This window comes from Dendropsophus ebraccatus, chromosome 3 (assembly GCF_027789765.1).
Source record: "Dendropsophus ebraccatus isolate aDenEbr1 chromosome 3, aDenEbr1.pat, whole genome shotgun sequence".
NCBI lineage: Eukaryota > Metazoa > Chordata > Amphibia > Anura > Hylidae > Dendropsophus > Dendropsophus ebraccatus.
This window is the reverse complement of record NC_091456.1, coordinates 104,294,617-104,317,237: the sequence shown is the minus strand read 5'-3', so window position 1 is coordinate 104,317,237 and position 22,621 is coordinate 104,294,617. Positions and strand designations below refer to the sequence as shown.

General features: G+C 41.4%; 1 protein-coding gene across 1 annotated transcript in view; it reads right to left on the bottom strand.

Moving 5' to 3' along the window:
* Positions 1–22,621, bottom strand: part of STK11 (serine/threonine kinase 11) — a 64,513-nt gene that overhangs the window by 33,981 nt on the left and 7,911 nt on the right. Inside the window, exons 2-5 of the mRNA XM_069962409.1 lie at positions 21,825–21,914; positions 21,555–21,687; positions 21,343–21,479; positions 19,555–19,682 (exon numbers count right to left, since the gene is read on the bottom strand). Coding sequence (XP_069818510.1) covers positions 19,555–19,682; positions 21,343–21,479; positions 21,555–21,687; positions 21,825–21,914 — 488 coding nt within the window. The remainder of the gene's footprint in view (positions 1–19,554; positions 19,683–21,342; positions 21,480–21,554; positions 21,688–21,824; positions 21,915–22,621) is intronic.

The window sequence follows — 22,621 nt, the reverse complement described above, 5'->3', positions numbered from 1 at the left end:
TGAAAGGTTTGCTCTGTTGCTTAATTACATTAGTCTTTATACCAACCAAGACCTGGTAGGGAAACATCTACCGTGGGCATTTTTTTTTTTTTTTTTTAAATTTATTTAGACACCATTCACATCTTGATTGGGGTCTACTACGCTTTTGAGTCCCTTAAACAAAACTTAAACGTTTAGGGATTAGACCAGATGTCGTCACTAGAAGGCATATCTATGGGCACACCACAGGTATTTCAGAATACATCATGAGAAGCATGACTGGAGTCTGATCACTTGGCATTTCAGTACCCGTGGCTGACAAAGCTTGATACAGCTCTAGGTAATCCTGGAAAACCCTGTGGCTGTATCAGTGTTCTCCAGGTCTCCCTAGGGCTGCATCTAACTTCCCTCAGCCATCGGTATTCAAATGCCAAGCGGTCCAACTCAAATCTGACTCATCTCTAACCATAATACATTTTTGGAAGCAGGCCTGTTATCCTAAGTACTTCTTTGAATAAGCCACACTGCACTGACCATAGACTGGATAAGTAGCATGTGCACAAATTTGTCAATTTTCTGTTTAAGGGTCTATTCAAACGTCAGTATATTTTCCAATCCGCAATTTTGAATCCGTAAGCAATCCGCTAATTTTCATTCATATTGCATCCGTAAAATACGGACCCCATAGAGTTGTATTGGGTGTGTCAGTTACTGTCCGTACTAGGTCCAGTCCAGTACACAACACGGATGTGTGTATGGGTCCATTGAAATACATTGGTCCTATTTTTCTGCGAATCCGCAATTGCGGACAGGAACAGGATGTGTGAATAGGGCCTAAGAGTAGGTTAAAGGGAACCTGTCACCCCCCGTGCCAAGGTGACAGGCTCCCGACCACCCATTAGAGCACCCTATACTCAGAGTCCAACGCTCATAGAGAATGACGGAGCGCTGGACTCTCCTGTCATTTTCTATGAGTGTTGGACTCATCTGAGGAGCGCGTGTGCCAGGCTTCGGGCACTGATATCTCCGTGACCCGACCATCTCCAGAAGCGGGACCCGGCGGGATCAGGTGAGTATAGGGGGCTCTAACGGGGGGTCGGGAGCCTGTCACCCAGTCACCGGGTGTTATTTCAGGTTGCTACTTTATGTGTAAATAAGCCCATCATTTAAAACTAAATAATGGATTAATATACCAATACTGCCCTTTTGAAAGAGTTTGTGCAATTTCAACCAACCATACTGACCTACCTCTGAAAGTCTAGCAGTCCTTGCCTGTGTAATAATTTGCTGCCTCAGCCTTTTCCGCTGCAGCCTGAGACAACACATCATCATTCTGATTTAGTGGGTTTGTCTCTCTATTGGCTCAACGGCCCCCTAGTGCCACCAGCACTCTGTTTGATCTGGTCTCAAACAGTGGCCAGAGCGGGGGTAAAGAACAAGCTTGTAATGCCAGAAAAATTATTTTTGCATTAATACACTGCCCACCCATAGCTTTCCATTTTTCCAATATCGACATATTATTGATTCTGCACAGTTTTGCTGTTATCTATGTGCATTCACCCCCACTAAACGCACAGAATCATGAAAACTCAATCTACTCTGACACGGCTCCCTGCTCCTGGCCCCACCCTCTGTGTCAGGATCAAATGTTCTCCATCTTTTTTAGTCCTGCATTGTTTTGTTACATTATCAGAATAGTGAAAAGGAACATAGGGGGAGATTTATCAAACATGGTGTAAAATGAAAATGGCTCAGTTGCCCTGAGCAACCAATCAGATTCCACTTTTCATTCCTCACAGACTCTTTGGAAGATGAAAGGTGGAATCTGATTGTTGCATTTTGAGTGTATTAGAATAACATTTTTACTGGTGCTTTGTTATATAATATATTATGGGGGGGGGGGGGATTTATCAAACATGGTGTAAAGTGAAAGTGGCTCAGTTGCCTCAAGCAACCAATCAGATTCTACTTTTCATTCCTCACAGACTCTTTGGAAGATGAAAGGTGGAATCTGATTGGTTGCTCGGGGCAACTGTGCCACTCTCACTTTACACCATGTTTGATAAATCCCCCCCATAATATATTACATAACAAAGCACCAGTAAAAATGTTATTGTAATACACCCAAAATGCAACAATCTTGTCCCTTGGTGTTATTTTGCAGTAATTTCATCCAATGATCATTACTTGTGTGTATAACTTTAAAAATTGGCAATAATAAAAAAAAAAAAGTAAACAAACAATGTTCCAGTGATGGTTTAAGACCCATGTATAAACCCATTCAAGACATCAAAGGATTGTTGTAGCTCTTGCAATTTCTTGCAGCAAAAGGGTTCAGGCTATTATTTGTATGTAAAGCTCAGATCAGATTATTCAGGAAATCTATTTAGATTCCACATGCGTAAGGGCTTCTCTCTCAGACTCCAGCCACTGCGATCCTAGGCTCTCCTCCTTCCTATCCAAGACACCCACACAAAGACACGCAGCTCTGCACCACTGAATGAAGGTTTACATTAATAACCTCTATGGAGTTTGCCATGAATGAAAAGACGTCAGAGCTGCTCCTGGACAGACTGTGGAGGGGGTTTGCTCGCATATTAAACATTCAGGTGAAAACTGTTATGATGAAGCAGCTCCCCTCACTGTGCAGCAGTGGTAATGCAGAAAACTCATTTCTATTGAGCAATGAGGCATAGAGAATAATAGAAAACAGTACTATAATGCATTTACACAATATTCTACTGTGACAAGACAGACAAAGCCTATTTTTTTCTATTTTACAATATAGTTAGGGTCCTATTACACTGAGCGATTTTTAACGATTAACGACTAACGATAAACGATCGCAAACAAGATTGTTTATAGTTAGCCTGAAATCGGTCACCATATTACACAGAATGATAAGTTAGTTACGATTGTTACTATGATCGTTATTACGATGGTTACTATGATCATTGTTTTTCTGGGATCAGAAGGAATAAACGAACAATGTGCAATTACACTGAACGATTAGTGAAAAAACGCGGAACTTGAGTGAACGAATGTGGAACGATTATTGTTTAAATTCGAACGATTTAACGTTTTTTTGCACGATAATCGTCCTGTGTAGTAGGGCCCTAAGTGTCCTCCTTGACCAATAGCAGGTCAGTAAACATATCTTTAAGCTGCTGTCTTGCATTTTGCTGGGCTGTGTTCACTACAAAACTAAGCTACTGTCTGCTATGAACATTGTTATGACAAAGCAGAACCCATTTTGCCTTTGAATGCCTGCATCTTTTTCTGTCTGTAGCAGCCCCAACTTTCAGTGTATTTCCCAATTATTTTATTTAACAATTACTGACATATCCAAGCATTTATACTCTACTATTCACTATATCATTTAAATGTAATGTATGAGTAAGATGGGATGTACAGAATAGTCTTTTGTAGGTCATTCAATTTTATTCTGGTATCTTCTCGGCATTACTTTTCTTTCTCCATCTTCTCTTCATTGGTTCCCTTTATGGGATTTCATAATGCTCAATCCTTTGTTCCACTAGGAAGCAAGTTCTGACAGAGGTGTCTGGGCAATGGCTTATCCCTGTCTGCCTACGCAATAAACATTCATGCTTGGCCAACTCGAGTTCCCATGCTTATGGAAAGTAGGGGGAAAAGATGCTTATTGTGTGTATGGCTAGCTTAATCATTAGGATTCTTGTTTGAATTTAGTCTGTAAAGCTGAGAAACCAGAACAGAGAGTTAACTCATGGAAACTACTTACATGGAAATTAGCAACTTTTTTTTTTTTTTATTTTATTCCAGAGGGGGAAATAGGATAGGTTATTGAAAATAAAAAAATACATAGGAACCTTCTGATATGTACCTGTTGCGGCAGAGCTGCTCATTCCAGCGCCTGTCTTCTTGCTTTCCTATGTGGTGCTGTTTTTAAATATTTAGATCCTTCACATATATACACTAATTACTCAGTTTGGTGCACTGAAGGCATTCCTCAGCATTGTCCCATACCTACTATTAATTCATAGGAGAGAGACGTGCCTACTTATACATAGATGAATATGCATATGTAGGAGGTGACGTACAAGCCGGCAGGTGCATGGCACAGTGCACTTTGGTGCACTGGGGGTGTTCCTTAGCCTCTAACAGAGTAACTGGCATATTTCTTTCAGATCTGAATACTTAAAAAATTGCACTAGATAAAAAAAAAAATTATAATAAGACAACCATCCCCGCAATGAGCAGCTCTGCTGCAACAGGTATATATCAGCAGGTTCCTATGTAAACACCTGCTGATGTTTTCCCTTTTGCCCAATAAATAGTTATACAAATCACCAATATACACTTATTACGGTAAATGCACATAAAGTGCTTTTTTCCTTGCACTTACTACTGCATCAAGACTTTACTTCCTGGATAAAATGGTGATGTCACGACCCGACTCCCAGAGCTGTGTGGGCTGTGGCTGCTGGAGAGGATGATGGCAGGGGGACACTGAAGGACAAAGGGTACTGGAGGGACACTGAGCATCCCCCTGCCATCATCCTCTCCAGCAGCCACAGCCCGCACAGTTCTGGGAGTCGGGTCGTGACATCACCATTTTATCCAGGAAAAAAAGCCTTGATGCAGTAGTAAGTGCAGAGAAAAAAAGCACTTTATGTGCATTTCCCATAATAAGTCAGATGTTTACATAGGAACCTGCTGATATATACCTGTTGCAGCATAGCTGCTCATTGCGGGGATGGTTGTCTTATTATTTTTTATCTGGTGCAATTTTTTAAAGTGACTGTACCACCAGGCCCAGGCTGAAGCACTGGAGGCGGGCCGACCCACCCTTAGTGGGAGGAAACCCTCGCTCCTCTATGATAGGGTTCCATTGATTCTAATGGAGTCACGTCATGGAGGGGCTGGAGTTTCTTCCCACTAAGGGTGGGTCGGCCCGCCTCCAGTGCTTCAGGAGTTAATGACACGCTGCAGCCTGTCATGAACGGTAAGGTGCCGGCTGCTGATTGCAGCTGGCCCTCACCTGCTATAAAGCGCGTTTCATAGCGGGAGAAACACCCAGGGCATACAGTTACGTCCAGGGTTGTCTGGCGACAGACTTCCATGACGTAACTGTACGTCCAGGGTCGTCTAGGGGTTAAGGCTTCACAAATCTAAAAGAATACTGAAGATTGGCACAGTGCCCACGTTCCCTGACCAAAGAGGACCTCCACTAGAGCGAGTTTTCAGGAAAGGCAGTCTTGGAAAAAGGCATCAGAAAGAGACAGTATTACATGACACAGCCCACTCTACCTCCTGCAATGACCTCGGTAGAGCAGAAACAAAGAAGATAACTGTACTGAACCAAGAATAATCGAGAACACAAAGCTTTCCGCAAAGACTCCACACCATTTTTTTTTTAAGCAACACAAATCATTTAGAATGGTAGTTATTAATTTTTTTTTCAACATACACTGAGCTTAAAGAGAACCTGTCACCCCCGATGCCGGGGCAGAGCTTGGCCGACCCCCCGGCGGAGACACATATACTTTATGCATCCACGAAGTTCCGGAACCCATCCCGCCGCAGAGATACCCCCGTGCGTAGCCGGGAGCAGTCATTCTCTATGGCTGTCGGACTCATCTCATGGGGAAGGGGGGGGGGTGACAGGTTCCCTTTAACAACCACCTTATGGACCATTATCAGCCTTTCATAGCATAAAGAAATATCTTGGATCCGGCAAGCATAGAGGGTAAGAAAAAAAAAAAAAAACACTCCATCTTTATTAAATGTGCCACATAAAACTATATCTAATCTCACACTGTCACTAGTGCAGAAAACCCAATGCATTTCAACTGCATCTAGACAGTCTTGATCACAGTTTCATCTGCTGAATTACCCCACACCTAAGCGAGAGCCCCCTCTTACAATACCAAAAAGCACACGGGTAAATACTTAAAAGGTATGCATGTACTGAATGATGGGGGGGAGGGGGTGCATCTAGTGTAACAAGTGATTTTGAATGACATTATTTCTTTTCCTCTGAATTCTGGGTTAGGATGTATGGATAAATTTATGATGCCTGTGGAAAGAGAAACCTAAAAATCTGCCTGTGTCTCCAAGTTCCACCACCCACAGTTTTATTTGCACAAGAAAGCAGAGCACTAAGAGCTTTATGTAAAAATAATATTAATCAACATCTCGCAATCATAACGTGTAATAAAATGGGCTACAATATACTCAGGGATATAATGGATTATGGGTAAGCAGTGGAAAACTTATCAGATGCTCAAAAGTACATCAGAAGGAGAAGTGCTACTGGTCATTGCTAAACAACAATCAGATTAAGGGTGCGTTCACACGTACAGCATCTACAGCAGATTTGATGGCACTAATTTGAAGTAGCAAATTTAAAAAAAGGAAAGTAGCAGTTGTGTAAAGGGCATTTTACACAGACCAATTATTGTTTAGGAGAACATCTCCCGCGGGCTGAAGGAAAGATCTTCGGATCAAAAGGTCCGAAGTGGGGATTCTATCCATGTGGCTCTTGTATCGCCTGCCCCAACATGGTTAGAGCAGTGGACTTTTGCGATGGTTCAGGTGAACAGAACTATAGGATCACGCAACACATAACATGCTCCACAAAAATGGTGGTATATCATGCCACATGCCCGTGTGGCAAAATATTTATTGGCCTCACAACCAGAGAGCTCAAAACAAGAGTCAGGGAGCATGTCAGGGACATTTTACGAGCAGCTGAGATCATCAACCCAGAGGGCTTAAAACCAGTGGCGAAACACTTCTGGCGGTTTCACAATTGTGATACTACCGGCTTCAAAGTCAAAGGGATTGACAAGATCAATGTTGGTATAAGAGGTGGCAATAATGCCAAACGCCTTGCCCAGTGTGTAAGCCGGTGGATTTGGAAACTCAAGACTGTGGCTCCCCAAGGTTTAAACGAGACTTTGAGTTTTGCACCGTTTCTCTGACCGCTTTGCCCATGAATGGGGCCTAGTTTTATAATTGTTTACTTTTGTATATATCTTTTATTCCATGTCTTTTTCCTTTATCGTTTTCTTATTGTTTTCTTTTTACAGTAGCTGTCATTTAGTATTATTAGCATTAATTTTTTCCTTTTTTTATTCTAGATCATGATGTGTATTCCTGTTCCCATATTGATAGATTAGTCTGTGCCTGACCTGTCTACTCTTCTGCCAAGCTGCTGGTTATTGTGAACATGTTTACATTATTATATGTGCCATTTTCTTCCATCAACTATATCAGACTTTTTAGTAGACCCTTTAAGATGGCCCTCTTGTTGCATCTTCTCATGAATAGGTTCTTTTTTTATATCTTGACTTGTATATGTGGTGTTTTAACATGTTGTATAATAAAAAATAATTCTTTTATCTTCAATATGTATTAGGTGTGCTAACGGTAGTGACAGCCCTTCATTGTATCCCGCAGTATGCACCTTCATTTCACACATTCTCGTTTTTCATCATTATTAATTCTTATTATTATTATTATCAATTATTATGAACTTTTTTTCACTCTTTATACTTTGTTTGATCCACTATACACGTGTTGCACTCGCACTTTAAGCACTATGATTCACTTTTGTCACTTATTCATTAATGATTGCATGTATTCTCACGTATTGTTGTTTCACATTTTTGTGTGCATCTGTGCATGCATGCATACACGTATTTGGTGTGTGTATGCACGGATGCATATTCTTATATTTTTATATCGATTTGTGTGTATATATATATATATATATATATATATATATATATATATATATATATACACACACACACACACACATATATATATACATTATATATATATATATATATATATATATATATATTCATATATCTTCCATTCATATATGCATTTATATGTGCATGTGCATAATTAAGTGTATACATATGCATGTATGATTATTTCCATACATATTTAGATTAGTCACTTTATTATGTGGCATTCACTGATGGGCTGTTGTGTTTGACATACCTTTATGAATTTGCTTTTTATGCACTTGGCGCTTATTATATTTATATTAATATTTATTTGTCATAATTTTTTATTCCACATATATTTTTCATTATTTCTCTATATTATTTATTTGCACTGTTTTGATTAATTAATTACTATACTGATTTTTATGATTATTTATTCGGTGTTAGAGATTTCGTTTTGGGCCTCTATTAATAGTGATTTCAGGTTTATATATGCATAATGCCTGCAATACCACTCTTCCCCCAATAGATGTCGTTGAAACTAGTTTCCCTCTCAGTACCAATCAATTCAGCTATGTATGCGCATGTCGGCATGACGCGCTCGTGATGCGTGTCACGTGATGTGTCGCACTCGCACTACCCCTCGCTTGTATGTTCGTTGTTGTTTTTAAACATCTTTCCAGTCGTGATTTATTGTTCCCTTTGGCATTATTTTGATTATGTGCTTTTTAATCAATAAAGATATCTTTTTTGCATATTGATCATTTAGAGGTTTAGTTTTTCTTATCGGTTTATTGGTTTGCAACTAGAACCCAATATTTCCGTGTAAGTACTAAACACTAAGTCCTCCATCCGTAGTACTAGGACTTATGATCCCGGGTTGGGGGGAGATCTGCGAGACTTATTTTTGGTTCATATTGTTTAGGAGAGCTGCTAAAAACGGTCCTGCTGCCGATAATCGACCTGCGCTAAAGTGACACCGATCAGCCGAGGATCGGCCACACATCTTCCTGTGTTAAAGTGGAGCTAATAGCAGTGGCTGATAGATGGGATAAACTGCTGCCTTACCATGTGTTCTATGCGGTCTGTGGTACCTTAAGCTGCAAGAGTTCGGGTGTGATGTAGTGGGAGAGACTAGAAATAGTCTTCTAGGCCGTGAAGTCATGGCTCTCTACCTGTAAGAATGCTCTGAGCCAGTGATTGACAGGAAAAGTGGCTTCAAACTGGCCGATCTTCCTGTCAATCACCCAGATTAGTTCCTGGCTCTCCCCCTGCCCAAAGACCACATAGAACAGGGTTATATGTGGCAGATGGGAGGTGGGGAGGAAGAGAGAGAGAAAGAGAGAGAGAGAGAGAGAGAGAGAGAGAGAGAGAGAGAGAGAGAGAGAGAGAGAAAAGAGAAAGAGAGAGAGAGAAGAGAGAGAAAGAGAGAGAGAGAAGAGAGAGAAAGAGAGAGAAAGAGAGAGAAAGAGAGAGAAAGAGAGAGAGAGAGAAGAGAGAGAGAGAAGAGAGAGAGAGAAAGAAAGAGAGAGAAAGAGAGAGAAAGAGAGAGAAAGAGAGAGAAAGAGAGAGAAAGAGAGAGAAAGAAAGAGGAAAAAAAAAATGAGAAAGGGGGCTGCCATCTTGAAAGCTGCCACATTGGATCAAAGGCCTTTTTTTGCAATGGGAAGGTGATTATGTAATTATGCAATATTTCTTGTGGTTCAGAAGCTACCAACACAGAAATTCCCTGTGATGCACAGCTATTTGAAATGTTCAATGTGTTGTCAATGCTGCGGAACACCAAACTGAAGGCACTGGATCCAATCATTATGAACCTGCATGAGAACTTTGTGTGTCAATAACTTTTAAAAGTATACATGTCAGTATAACTTTCAAAATCTAAATCAGCAGGGGATGTAATATAAAGCTCGTCTGCAATACACATTTTTTTTTTTTTATCATTTAATTTTTTTTTAGTTATCATGCTAAACCAGAAATGCAGGTCCAGTCTACTTTTTAGTCTTGTGCTGGTTGAAAAAATTAGACTTAACACAAGAAGTCCCGGCCAGTACAGAGTGTCACAGCTCAATGTGTCCATCAATCACATGACTGCCTTCTCTGCGAGTGCTCAGATGGCCTGGACTTCCTGTGTTTAGTCTCTTTTTAAAAAAAAAACTAAAACACAGGAAATGCTGTGTTTTCCATGATAAACTAAAAAAATATGAAGGTCAATTGAATGAATGTGAAGCAAACATGCTTAATATTAAATCCACCATTGACTTTTTTTTTTTCTTTTTTTTTTTAAAGTGACACTGAAAAGAGGAAGTCCCATGAACACTAAAATCGGCAGGAAGGCAAGGGTGAGGGAAAACAAACAAGTGAACTCCCCCTTCCCCATGCCTCTGTTGTGCTCAGCCAGTCAGTGACTGGGGCGGCTGCAAGACCCTGACTGCTGTGATATATAAATAAATGATGAGCACAACATAAAATCTGCAGCAGATTCTGTATGTTTGAATGGACCCTAAAAGAAACATTATTTTACTAAGACTTCCCAAGATGTGCATCACTCTTAACGTCTATTGTCTGTTGACTTGCGGACATCTATTTCATATTGATGTAGCTTAGCACACAAGCAATGCAAAAACATGGAACCCAGCTTTAAATCTGGCACTGGGCTCCATTTTCTCAGAAATTATTGTGGTCAGAAACTTTGATCACAAGCTTTAGGGCCATTATTTAAAAGGGAATATGCCACTAGTTTCATGCTGCCTGAACCACAGGATGCATGAAAAGTGGCAACAATGCCTTTTGACAATGCTTTGTAAATCACTCTTAACATCTGTGACATTTCAGAGGAGTCTTTGTTTTAACTTGGGCTGCAAATGGGGCTCCAAGTCACCATGGCAGTCCCAGGCGGCTTAATTGATAGATCTCTGTATATAAGTGAAAACTAGGTCACTGTTGTCCTCAGTTTGTGTGTGACATTGCAGCTCAGTTTCATTCAATTAAATAGAGCAGAGTGGTAATCTAAAAGGTCAGAAGTGGCCCTGATTATAAAAGAAAGCAGTTCTGTTTTCTCAATCCTGGATAAGACCTACCCAGTGTCTTGTTTTACTTAAATTATTACAAGCAAAGCTTTAAAAATTCACCTTGTACTGATTTGCAAACATGCAATTTTCACATAAAAGAAAGCATATTCATTGCATAGTCAATGGAGACTTCAGCCTCCATATCAATTATTAGTAAAACACATTGCCTAACAAAAAATATACTCTATAAGCACTCCACAGTGCAGTGTTTGACTGGGCCACTGCTGTGGACTATGCTCTCCGGACAGTTTTGCTGCAGACTAGCAGATATATCTTTACACTAGGGATGCACGATGCACCGAAATATCGATACTACTATCGATATTTCGGGCAAAAAAATGATTCAATACCAGGATTTCCTGGTATCGATACTTCATGTTACGCTGCATAATAGTACAGTGCAGAGAACACGGCCGGCGGCTATCTGAGCGCCGGCCGTGTTCTCTGTATGCCTCTCCCTGCCCCCTGCGGTCACCTCCGCTGCGCGGCTCTCCCTCAGCTCCCAGCGGCGCCATTTTCAAATAGCCGGCACTTGTGTAGATGCGGCTGTCACACTGACAGCGGCACCTAACCACTCCGTATGCAGCAGGGGTCGGCTACTGTGTGTAGCAGACCCCCGCTGCCGGTGTCTCTCTGATAATAGAGTCCGGCTCGGCCAGACTCTATTATCAGGGAAATGATTTATGCAGCGGAGCCGGAGCTGCACAGAGGTCTGGGGGCTGGGGAGAGAAGACTGAGAGCAGGAGGTCCCGGAGAGAAGGACGGAGGAGGCGGGTGGGGAGAGAAGACTGAGAGCAGGAGGTCCCGGAGAGAAGGACGGAGGAGGCGGGTGGATGTGCAGCACATGTGAGGATAGAGCCGGCTGGCAGGTGGGGGAGGGGACGGGGCTGTGAGGAGCAGACATCAGTGATGTGGGGGGTGACAAGGGGGGGGGGGGGGTCGGCCTTGCTCTGGCTATAGTCTGTGTGCGATCCTGTGTGACCTCCTCTTCCTCAGCAATTTTGGTAATTGGTACAGATAGCAGCTGTGTGGGCAGTCAAGGTATCTAATGCAGCAGAGCTGTCTTAGTGATAGCTGATGCAGCAGAGCTGTCTTAGTGATAGCTGATGCAGCAGAGCTGTCTTAGTGATAGCTGATGCAGCAGAGCTGTCTTAGTGATAGCTGATGCAGCAGAGCTGTCTTAGTGATAGCTGATGCAGCAGAGCTGTCTTAGTGATAGCTGATGCAGCAGAGCTGTCTTAGTGTTATCTGATGCAGCAGAGCTGTCTTAGTGATAGCTGATGCAGCAGAGCTGTCTTAGTGATAGCTGATGCAGCAGAGCTGTCTTAGTGATAGCTGATGCAGCAGAGCTGTCTTAGTGATAGCTGATGTAGCAGAGCTGTCTTAGTGGTAGATGATGTAGCAGAGCTGTCTTAGTGATAGCTGATGCTGCAGAGCTGTCTTAGTGATAGCTGATGCAGCAGAGCTGTCTTAGACAGATATCACTAACTTTATTTTTTACACAATAAAATAAAAATAGTCCAAAAATTGGTATCACTGTAATAGTGCAGGGGTATTATATTTCTACCACTGTATTTTGTTTTGGTTTTTTATACTTTACTAAGTTTTGAACTGGTATTGAGTATTGAAATAAAAAAGTTAGTATCGGTATCGAACTCAAAATTCTGGTATCGTGACATCACTACTTTACATCAGCTCTCTGACAATTCTATGACTCCGGAGATCTGGGCAGAGCAGACAGGACCATAAGTAGGAGGGTGCAAGACTTGTATGCAGGGGCAGCAAGGCCCACTCAGGAAGGTAACTACTCCTGGGGCCCAGTGATAGCACACTGTCTGCTGCCACATTGCAGCTTCCTCTGGCTGTGGGGAAGGGGGAAGACCTACCACATGGCAGCCTGCAGAGGCCACACAACAAATAATGAACATGGAGCTCCATGTGCCAGGTGTCCCTTCAACTTCCTGACTAGTATTCCTCACAGAAAATTATTGCAATTACACATGTTGTGTTTTAAACATGTTTATTTCCTTTGTGGATAAGCCGCACCAATCAAGTTCCAGAGAAATCCAAGCTGTCCTGCAGACACAGGGTGCATCAGTGTCAGCTTGAACTATCCGTCAATATTTGAATGAAATGAAACGCTATGGCAGGAGACCCAGGAGGGACCCCACTGCTGAGAGAGAGACATAAAAAAGCTAGACTGCAGTTAGCCAAAATGAATGCAAGTAAGCCTTAATCCTTCTGGGAAAAGATCTTGAGGACAGATGAGACCAAGATAAAGCTTTTTGGTAAAGCACATCATTCTACTGTCTACCAAAAATGCAATGAGGCCTACAAAAAAAACATAGTACCTACAGTCAAATATGGTGGAGGTTCAAAGATGTTTTGGGGTTGTTTTGCTGCCTCTGGAACTGGATGCATTGACTGTGTGCAAGGCATCATGAAATCTGAAGATTACCTAAGGCTTTTGGGTGGCAATGTAGGGCCCGGTGTCAGAAAGCTTGGTTTGCGTCCTAGGTCATGGGTCTTCCAGCAGGACAATGACCCCAAACATACTTCGAAAAGCCCCCAGAAATCGATGGAAACAAAGCACTGGAGAGTTCTAAAGTGGCAAGCAATGAATCTGGATCTAATCCCATTGAACACATGTGGAGAGATCTTAAAATTGCTGTTGGGAGAAGGCACCCTTCAAATGTGAGACTTGGAGCAGTTGTGCAAAAGAAAAGTCCAAAATTCCAGCTTAGAGGTATAAGAAGCTTGTTGATGGTTATAGGAAACTATTGATTTCAGTAATTTTTTTCCAAAGGGTGTGCAACCAAATATTAAGCTAAGGGTGCATAAAAATATAATTTTTGGAGTTTTGTGTGAAATTATGTCAAATTTGCCTTTTTCCCCCTGCTTTTTTTGTGTTGGTCCAATACGAACAGAGGAAATAAACGTGTAATTGCAATAATTTTCACTGCACTGGTTACCCATTAAGTCCAGAATTCAGTTGAAACTCCTCCCCCTCACCTATAAAGCTCTTCACAATTCTGCCCCTCCGTTCATCTCCTCCCTCATTTCCATCTACCAGCCTTCCCGTGCTCTACGTTCTACTAATGATTTTACACTACCATCTTCCATAATCAGAACCTCACACTCCCACCTCCAAGACTTCTCTTGTGCTGCACCAGTTCTTTGAAATGACCTACCCAAAGACCTCAGACTCATACCCAACACTCACAATTTCAAGCATGCCCTGAAGATTTATCTCTTCCGGTTTGCTTAAAACATTCCCTATACCCATTTCCCCTTCTACTCTATATCTTCAACGGTTCCATGTACTTTATACATTTTACCTGTAATCAGACATTGGCATGTGACTGGTTTATCCAGCACTTTTTGACTATGTACAATGGCTGGACCCCGGGCAAATAAAGCCTCTTGTGTCACCCCCAGTTGTAGTCTGTAAGCTCCAGCGAGCAGGTCTCATTCATTTTGTATTTTTATTTAATTTTAAAATATGTAAATGTAACCTCTGTACTGTGTTTATTTATATATATTATATATATATATATATATATATATATATATATATATATTTAAAAAGCGCTGTGGAATCTGTTGGCTATACAAATGAATATTATTATTATTATTATTAATTATTATTATTATTAGATATTGCAGTTAATAATGGCCACAGCACCTAGTTAGCTAGGGTATGGGGTTGCACTGGGGCTCTCCCTCTTATATTAATATAAATCCCCTTCTTAACTCTACTCTTGTATGTTGGTATTATTGGTAATACTGGTTTTGGTATACTAGGATTTGTTCATTAACAGTATGATGATATTTGTTCTTTATATAGCGACAGTAGTAATAGTTGGTAACCGCCTGATTATTTCGAGGTACAGAGATATAGAGTATCATCACACATAGAAAATGGTCTCAGATTCAGCAGTCTGAGACAAACAAGCTGTGATTGGTTATATCCAAGACAAAACTCTTAGGGTTCTTTTATATGAAACAATATATTTGGCCAAATACAGAGGCAAGTGATTGCTGATCAACATCATTGGTGCAACCTTTGCAGGGCACTTTAAACAGGCCAATTATCTGCTGATCAGGAGTTAGAGGAATTCTTGTTAGGGCCTTTACACATCATTGTCTCATAACTCATGAATATACATACACACACACACACACAGTATCTTAGCAATGCTTCGGGGGGGGGGGGGAGGGGGGGGGGTTATTGAGTAGAAGTTTGGGACTAAAGTGTGGCCTATATCTGCTATATCCATTAATTTCAGTACTCTTATCTGACCACCAGTCTGACAACTAAAAATGACAGTATTTAAAGGGAACTAGTCATCAGAAAAGATCTATTGTTTAATTAATGCTTCTATGTTAAATCATATTTTTTAAGAATTTTTACTATTTTGATTATAAATGTGACACCAGTAGATAGTTACCCCACTATATTTCTCTCATCGTTTGTTCATATAACTCCCCATGATATCCGTTAAACTGCATGTGTCCAGTATATACTATATACCTACCGTGAGATGACCCCTTTATATACCAATACTACCTGTATTAGCACAATATGTATCAGCATTACTTATCTATATATGTATATATACGTTGGAATTACGTTCAGTACGGACTCTGTGATATGAGGTCCTTTCTGATGATCAGATGATCTTATCATGCACCATATACGCATCTTCTCCACCTTCACTCTAGGCTATATGATTGTTTTATGTCTGGTTTATGATTTCTTCATTTTATATCTTATTTCTATATACTTTTAGGGTACAAACCCACACACCGTATACACAGCAGATACGCAACAAATACGCAGCAAATACGCAGCAGATTTGTTGGTACAGATTTGATACTGTGTTCAGTTATTTAGATCTAATCTGCTGCGTATTTGCTGCGTGTTTGCTGCGTATCGCAGCAGTAAATACGCTGTGTATACGGTGTGTGGGTTTATACCCTAAGGGTACAAACCCACACACCGTATACGCAGCTTATTTACTGCTACGATACGCAGCAAATACGCAACAAATACGCAGCAGATTAGATCTAAATAACTGGACACAGCATCAAATCTGCACCACCAAATCTGCTTCAAATCTTCTGCGTTTTTGCTGCGTATCTGCTGTGTATACGGTGTGTGGGTTTGTACCCTTAAACAGGTATTTAAATGCATGTTCTTCTTTCCACAGCGACGTTGAAAAAGACCCTGGTAGGGTCGAAACGTCATCAGTCGCCTTAATCAAAACATTATTTTCTGCTTGCATCATTATTGTATATATACCTGGCCTTATTCCTATCACGCTGTCAAATAAACTGTTGAACACTGTTGCATGAAAAGAGTGCCACGGAGTTTTCTATTACTATATATTGGGGTTACAAACCCGTCCGTGAGAAGCACCTACAACCTACACCCGTTGTGCACCCTTATCTCTTCCTACCTAAGTAGATAGAGGAAACAGCAGCTCCCTGTGGTATGGACCACTTCAAAAGGTCACAGAGTATGCTCAATATTGTTTCACATTTATCTCAAGGGGACAGACTGTTTATTGCCATCTATGTCCATGAGGCTTGCTGTAAAGCTGGCTTCACACTGTATCAAAATCATGAAAAAGCACCAACAAAAATGCCAGCAGAAAGATGTTAGCTGGAAGTCAATAGAAGTTTATGATATGCCTTACACACACTGCGTTTTTTTGGGGAGGCATTTTCTCTCCTCTTTCGCATTTTTAAAGGGGTGCTCCAGCATGGGGGCACTTTCCGGGGGGGACCGGGGAGAAGATGTCCACTCACCTCCCCGGCTCCAGCGGCGGGTCACTCATCGCGGCGCTCCGGTACCCGGTTCCTGGCCGGTTCCTGGTGTCTGTCGCCGCCCGAGACGCTACGTCTCAGGGCCGCTCAGCCACTCAGTGAAGGAGGCGGGATCCGTTTGAAGTCCGCTCGGATCCCGCCACCCTTCACTGAGTGGCTGAGCGGCCCTGAGACGTAGCGTCTCGGGCGGCGTCAGACACCAGGAAGCGGCCGGGAACCGGGATCAGAGCGCAGCGATGAGTGACCCGCCGCTGGAACCGGGGAGGTGAGTGGACGTCTTATTTCAGCCCCCTCCTCCCCAGTCCCCAGAAAAAGTGCCCCCACATTGGATAACCCCTTTAAGGTCCTGAGGCAGTTTTTCCAAGTCTATGTCGCTTTTTGGTGGTGTTTTTTGTGGGCCCGACTGTGCTCCATGGGGGAGGGGCTATCTCTCCTAAGAGACAAGGAGCTCATATACAACTAGTGATGCAAGATGCAATGAAATATCGATACTATCATCGATATTTGGGGCAAAAAAACGGTTCGGTACCAGGATTACCTGGTATCGATACTTTATGTTAAGTTGTGCAATAGCGCAGCTTAACATAAAGTATAGTGCAAAGAACGCGGCCGGCGGCTAGCCGAGCGCCGGCCGTCTTCTTTGTGTGCTCCCCACCCCCCGCGTCTCACCAACTCCCTCTCCATGCTGACCGGTCCCAGTGTCATTTCCCTCCCCCCCTGTGCTCCGCTGTGACTCCCGGCCCCCCGCACACAGGCCGCAGCCTCCTCACTACGGGACAATGTCCAAAGCAATCAGCTGCTGCGTACGGAGCGGCTCGGATGCTGCTGACACTTCACAGCGGCATGTACACAGTTACACCGGCTATTTAACTGAGTAGATGCTGCTGTCATGTGTCAGCAGCACCCGAGCCGCTCCGTACGCAGCAGCCGATTGCTTTGGAGATCGTCCTGTAGTTAAGTAGTGAGGAGGCTGCGGCCTGTGTGCGGGGGCCGGGAGTCATAGCGGAGCGAGAAGGAGGGAGTGACACCGGGACCGGGCAGCATGGAGCAGGAGGTGACGGTTCTGCTCCACTACAACTATTACTATCCCCAATGTACTATACTAGTGCTGGGTCAGCACTAGTATAGTATGTTGGGGACAGTAGTTGTATGGCTAACACATAACACTAGTATAGCATGTTGGGGGTAGTAGTTGTATAGCTGTGTGTCAGCCATACAACTACTATCCCCAATATACTATACTTGTGTTATGTGTCAGCCATACTACTACCCACAACATACTATACTGTGCATCTGCCATAAGACTACTACCCCCAACCTACTATACTGTGCATCTCCCATACTACTAGCCCCAACATACTATACTGTGCATCTGCCATACTACTACTACTATCCCCAATATACTATACTGTGTATCTACCATACTACTACTACCCCTAACCTACTATACTGTGAGTCAGCTACACTACTACTCCCCCCAACATACTATAGTGTGTGTCAGCCATACAACTACTCCCCCCAACATACTATACTGTGTGTCAGCCATACAACTACTACCCCCAACATACTGTACTGTGTGTCAGCCATACTACTACTAACTCCAACTACTATAATAAAAACAAAAAAAGGGGAAAATATTGGCATCATCGCATGCGTAATTGCACATTTAAATTATCACCTTTCCAATCTAGCACAGTATAAAAAAAAGGACTCTCAGACAGCCCTACAGGCCGAAAGATATAAAAAGTGATAAGAATCAGAATACAGCAAATTTAAGTACATGAATAAAAAAAAAAAAAATTAACTTTTGTAACATTGGTACAGTGTAAGTTGTAAATTAAAGTGAAAATATACTGTACCATTGCATTGTAATAGTACTGACCTGGGGCCATTATATTGAATTAGTATAGGGGGGATATATGCTAAGTATCGAAATGGTATTGAGTATTGAAATAAAAAAGTTGGTATTGGTATCGAACTCAATTCTGGTATCGTGACATCCCTATATACAACTAATCACACTATGTGCAGATTGTTTAGTGTGTCCTGTGTGGAGCCCGACACTGTTCTCCCTCGTGTGTAACGATGTGTGAGAAAGGTATACTGCTGCTAACAATGAGACGCTCTCCAAACCCAAAAGCATCAAGGAAAGTGTAGGCAACCATAGAAAATCATATCAGGAAAATCAGAATAAAGACAGCAGACAATTCATGCATGCCACACCAGGTACACCCAAGGCATACACAGGTGCCTTTGCTTTATTTAATAGCAGCTTATATTTTTTTCCCTGGACTGCTTTATTAAGGCTGGAAACACAGAGAAGTTTTTTGGGAAAACTGCCACTGCCATTTTTGTGCCAAAACCAAAAGAGGGTTCAACAGAAAATATATTTCCCAATTATTCGTCCATAGCAATTATTATTAGCAATTATTATTATTAAGTTATTTTTTGGTTAATTCTTAGAAGTGATCTTAGATAAGTGTTGTCTGAAATAGAACAGCCTTTCAATCTCACCTTCCCCTTCCTGCTGGGAATAAGCAAAAGGCCCCTTTGGAGCTCCATTGTACAGTGTGTTCAGTCCTCTGCTGTCGCATGCAATACTATGTATGACACAATGAGGCTCCCCTTCATTACCTAAACTGCAGAAAATGGACCCGTACAAGTGATTTATGTTATTAAGACACACTTGTGTTGTTTTCTCCAGTTCCCCTCCCCCACAATCCAAAAACATGTTGATTAATTTGGAATTTAGATTGCAAGCCCCAATGGGGACAGGAATAAGGGTGAATGATGGCAAGTCTCATTTCTGAATGATAACAATAAATAAATGGATGAATATCAGAAAAGAAAACTGTCACAAAGCAGATGGATCACATGACTCTATAAAGAATGCTCAAGACATTCTTTAGTTAATTTCCTTATCTTTACAGAAACATATCTGTACTTACCCCTCAGCAGGTCTGATAGCAGTGGGCCACATTCTTCTGGAATCGAGTAGTCTCCCTTTCCAATATTCTCAAACAGTTTGTAAATATTATCCCCTTCAAAGGGGTACAGACCAGTAGTGATATTATACCTGTGCATTAAAAGACATCATTCAATGATAAACACAAATTTTAATAAACCATTATACTATCACTAGTTGGTTTAAAGGGGGTTTGGGGGTTAATGAAAAATTAGACAGGCACAGTAGTGATTAGAAATCTAGTTAATTTGGGGATTTGGTCACTGTGATTTAGCTCATTGAAAGGAGTAGCTCAGATCGGCTCATTCAGTTTATTATATCTCCAGCTCTTGGAGACTGATAAGAAGTCCCTAGAACAGATCTTCTCTATTACACTCAGAGCCCTCAGTGTTGGCTGCTGGGATGAAATATTATTGTGGGAAAATGATCACATTTTATTAGGTTTTTTTTTTTGTGAATGCAATTCCTTATATAACAAGCACATAGTGTCATACTAAACTTTGCAAAATCATCATTTTATGTACTATGTAATATACAAATTAGGCTAGGTTCACACTGAGTTTTTGCAATCCGTTTAATGTATACGTTTTATGGGGGGGGAAATGGCTGCAAAAACAGATGCAATCGTGTGTCATCCGTTGAGATCCACTTTTCAATTTACTTCCATTAAAAAAAATAAAATGGATTGAAACGGACGCATTTTTTTTTTATAACTGACACAAAAATAGCATTGGCTACATTTTTTTGTCCGTTAAAAGTAACCAATTAAAAACGGATGTGTTGAACGGATTGCAAAAACGCAGCGTGAACACAGCCTTGCTTTAATGTTTTTTTTTCCGCTTTTAAAACTACATTTGCCTAGATCAGTCACATGTCCTGTATATGATTGAGCTCAGCAGTGACACATGTGGTAGTAACAGGTACTGAATGTGTGAGGAAGCTGAGCAGTGACCTACTGAACTATATGCCAGGAGAGTGAATCAGGAGAAGTCTAGTTCAATCACATATATATGACTGTGACACCTATGGTGGTTAGAGGTACTGATTATGGGGAATATGCGTGGGAAAAGAGTAGTAGTGAAGCTCCAAGTAGCAAATACAGCACAGAGTGAGGATACAGGAGAGAGTGCTGCCACCAAGACTGGAGCTCTGGGCTAACAAGATGGCTACACTATAGGGGAGCTGGATGAATATTCTCTCACACATATAGACAGTGTGTGCGTGAGAGAGACACAGACGGTCAGTCCCATCCTCTCTCTCTCACACACACGAACTGTGTATAGTGCAGTTTCATAGTTTTTTTCTTAATTTTTACTTTCTAGAATGTGCTATGTTTTATTACTTTCATTTTCCAGCAAATGGAACTAAAAGCAAATGTCAGTGTGACAGTGATAGAGCTGGAGCTGCTGGGCTGGACTCTGTCGCCCCCTGGCTGTACTTTTTTTTTTTTAACTAATCTTTGCCAGGAAAGTAAACTAAATAATTTAGGTCACTTTATGAATGATCAGTTCAAAATGAACTAATTTTTAAACTACCCATGACTAAGGCACTAAATAAATAAATATATACACCCTAGCTCACTCCTGGACCTAAAATATTGAATTTATCCTCAGAATGGCAGTACCAGATAGTGGCACAGGTGAACAGGCTTTATTTAAAAGGACCCCAACTTGATTTTATTAAATAAAAAAAACTACACTTTCCCACCTGTAGAAAAAAATCTAATACAGGAGTATTCAGTGTTTGAGGATAAATCCATAAACAAACTCACAAGGTAACGCCTGCTGACCAGATGTCCACTTTAAACCCTGAGAAGGTGTCGAGGCCATTTGCAATTTCTGGAGGCTGAAAGGCAGGTGACCCCTGGCTGGTCCTGCAAGTATCACCCTCTGCAAATGGGTGTAAGGCCTGTGGAGAAAAATAGGTTATTACTCCCTATTTCTGTGTTTAGCAGAAATTACGTCCTATACTCTTACAACATACCTCCGCAACGCCCAGATCTGAGATTTTGAGTGTCCCGTCTGTTGTAAGCAGCAAGTTGCCAGGTTTGATGTCTTTATGCACAATACCCTGACTATGGAGATACTCCAGACCATCCACAAGCTGGCAAAAATAACTTATAGATGGAGAGAGATAAAATAGTATGTGTCAAATCTCAGAGGAAGTAAAAAGACTACACCAGAGTAATCACACCTATGTTTAAATATTTGTTTAAAAAAAAAAATAAAAATAAAAAAATCCTTGAGTACCTACCCATGAGCCTGAAAGATGGGGAATCGTTTCTCCGGTACACTGTCCAGCATCTCCTGCATTCCGCACACGCAGTACTCCATCACCATATACGTACATTTCACATAAGGAATTCTACACCAATATCATCCAAGGCTTTTACAAACCACAAAGACTTTAATATGGAAATCAAAAGATCATAGACAAAAACACCAAACTTTAATGAATTACTTAAAAGGAACCAATCACCATGAAAATGTTACCTAAGCTATCAGCATCATGATATAGAGCGGAAGGAGCTGAGTAGATTGAGATACATCTTTATGGGAAAAGATTCTGTATAACTTGAAATTTATGGATTGAAATCTCTATTGTCCCCATGCTAAAGGGTCTAGTCCACTAAGTGACCACCCACCGCACTTTTTATCATACTTTTTTTTTTACCATAAACTTGTTATGCTTATGCGTCTCAGAAGTGACAGCCCACTCAGCCAATCACCAAGGGACAGTGGCAGGGCTAATAAGCCGAGTAGGCTGTCACTCATTTTAGAACTGGCGGAGCTAGCAGGGCAGCAATATATGAGAACTTTAAACACTGAATAACCCCTTTAACACACAATGAGCAGGGATTTCAATCAACATGTTACAAGTTTTATTGAATCTTTTACCACAAACATATCTCTATCTGCTTCCTGCTCTATAAATGATGGCGATAGATTAAATAGCATTGTCTTGGTATATGCGTTGAATGCTTTATTTCATATAGATTAGTGCTGTTTCTGTCAGTATAATTCCAGGTTATGACGCAAAAAATAAATAAA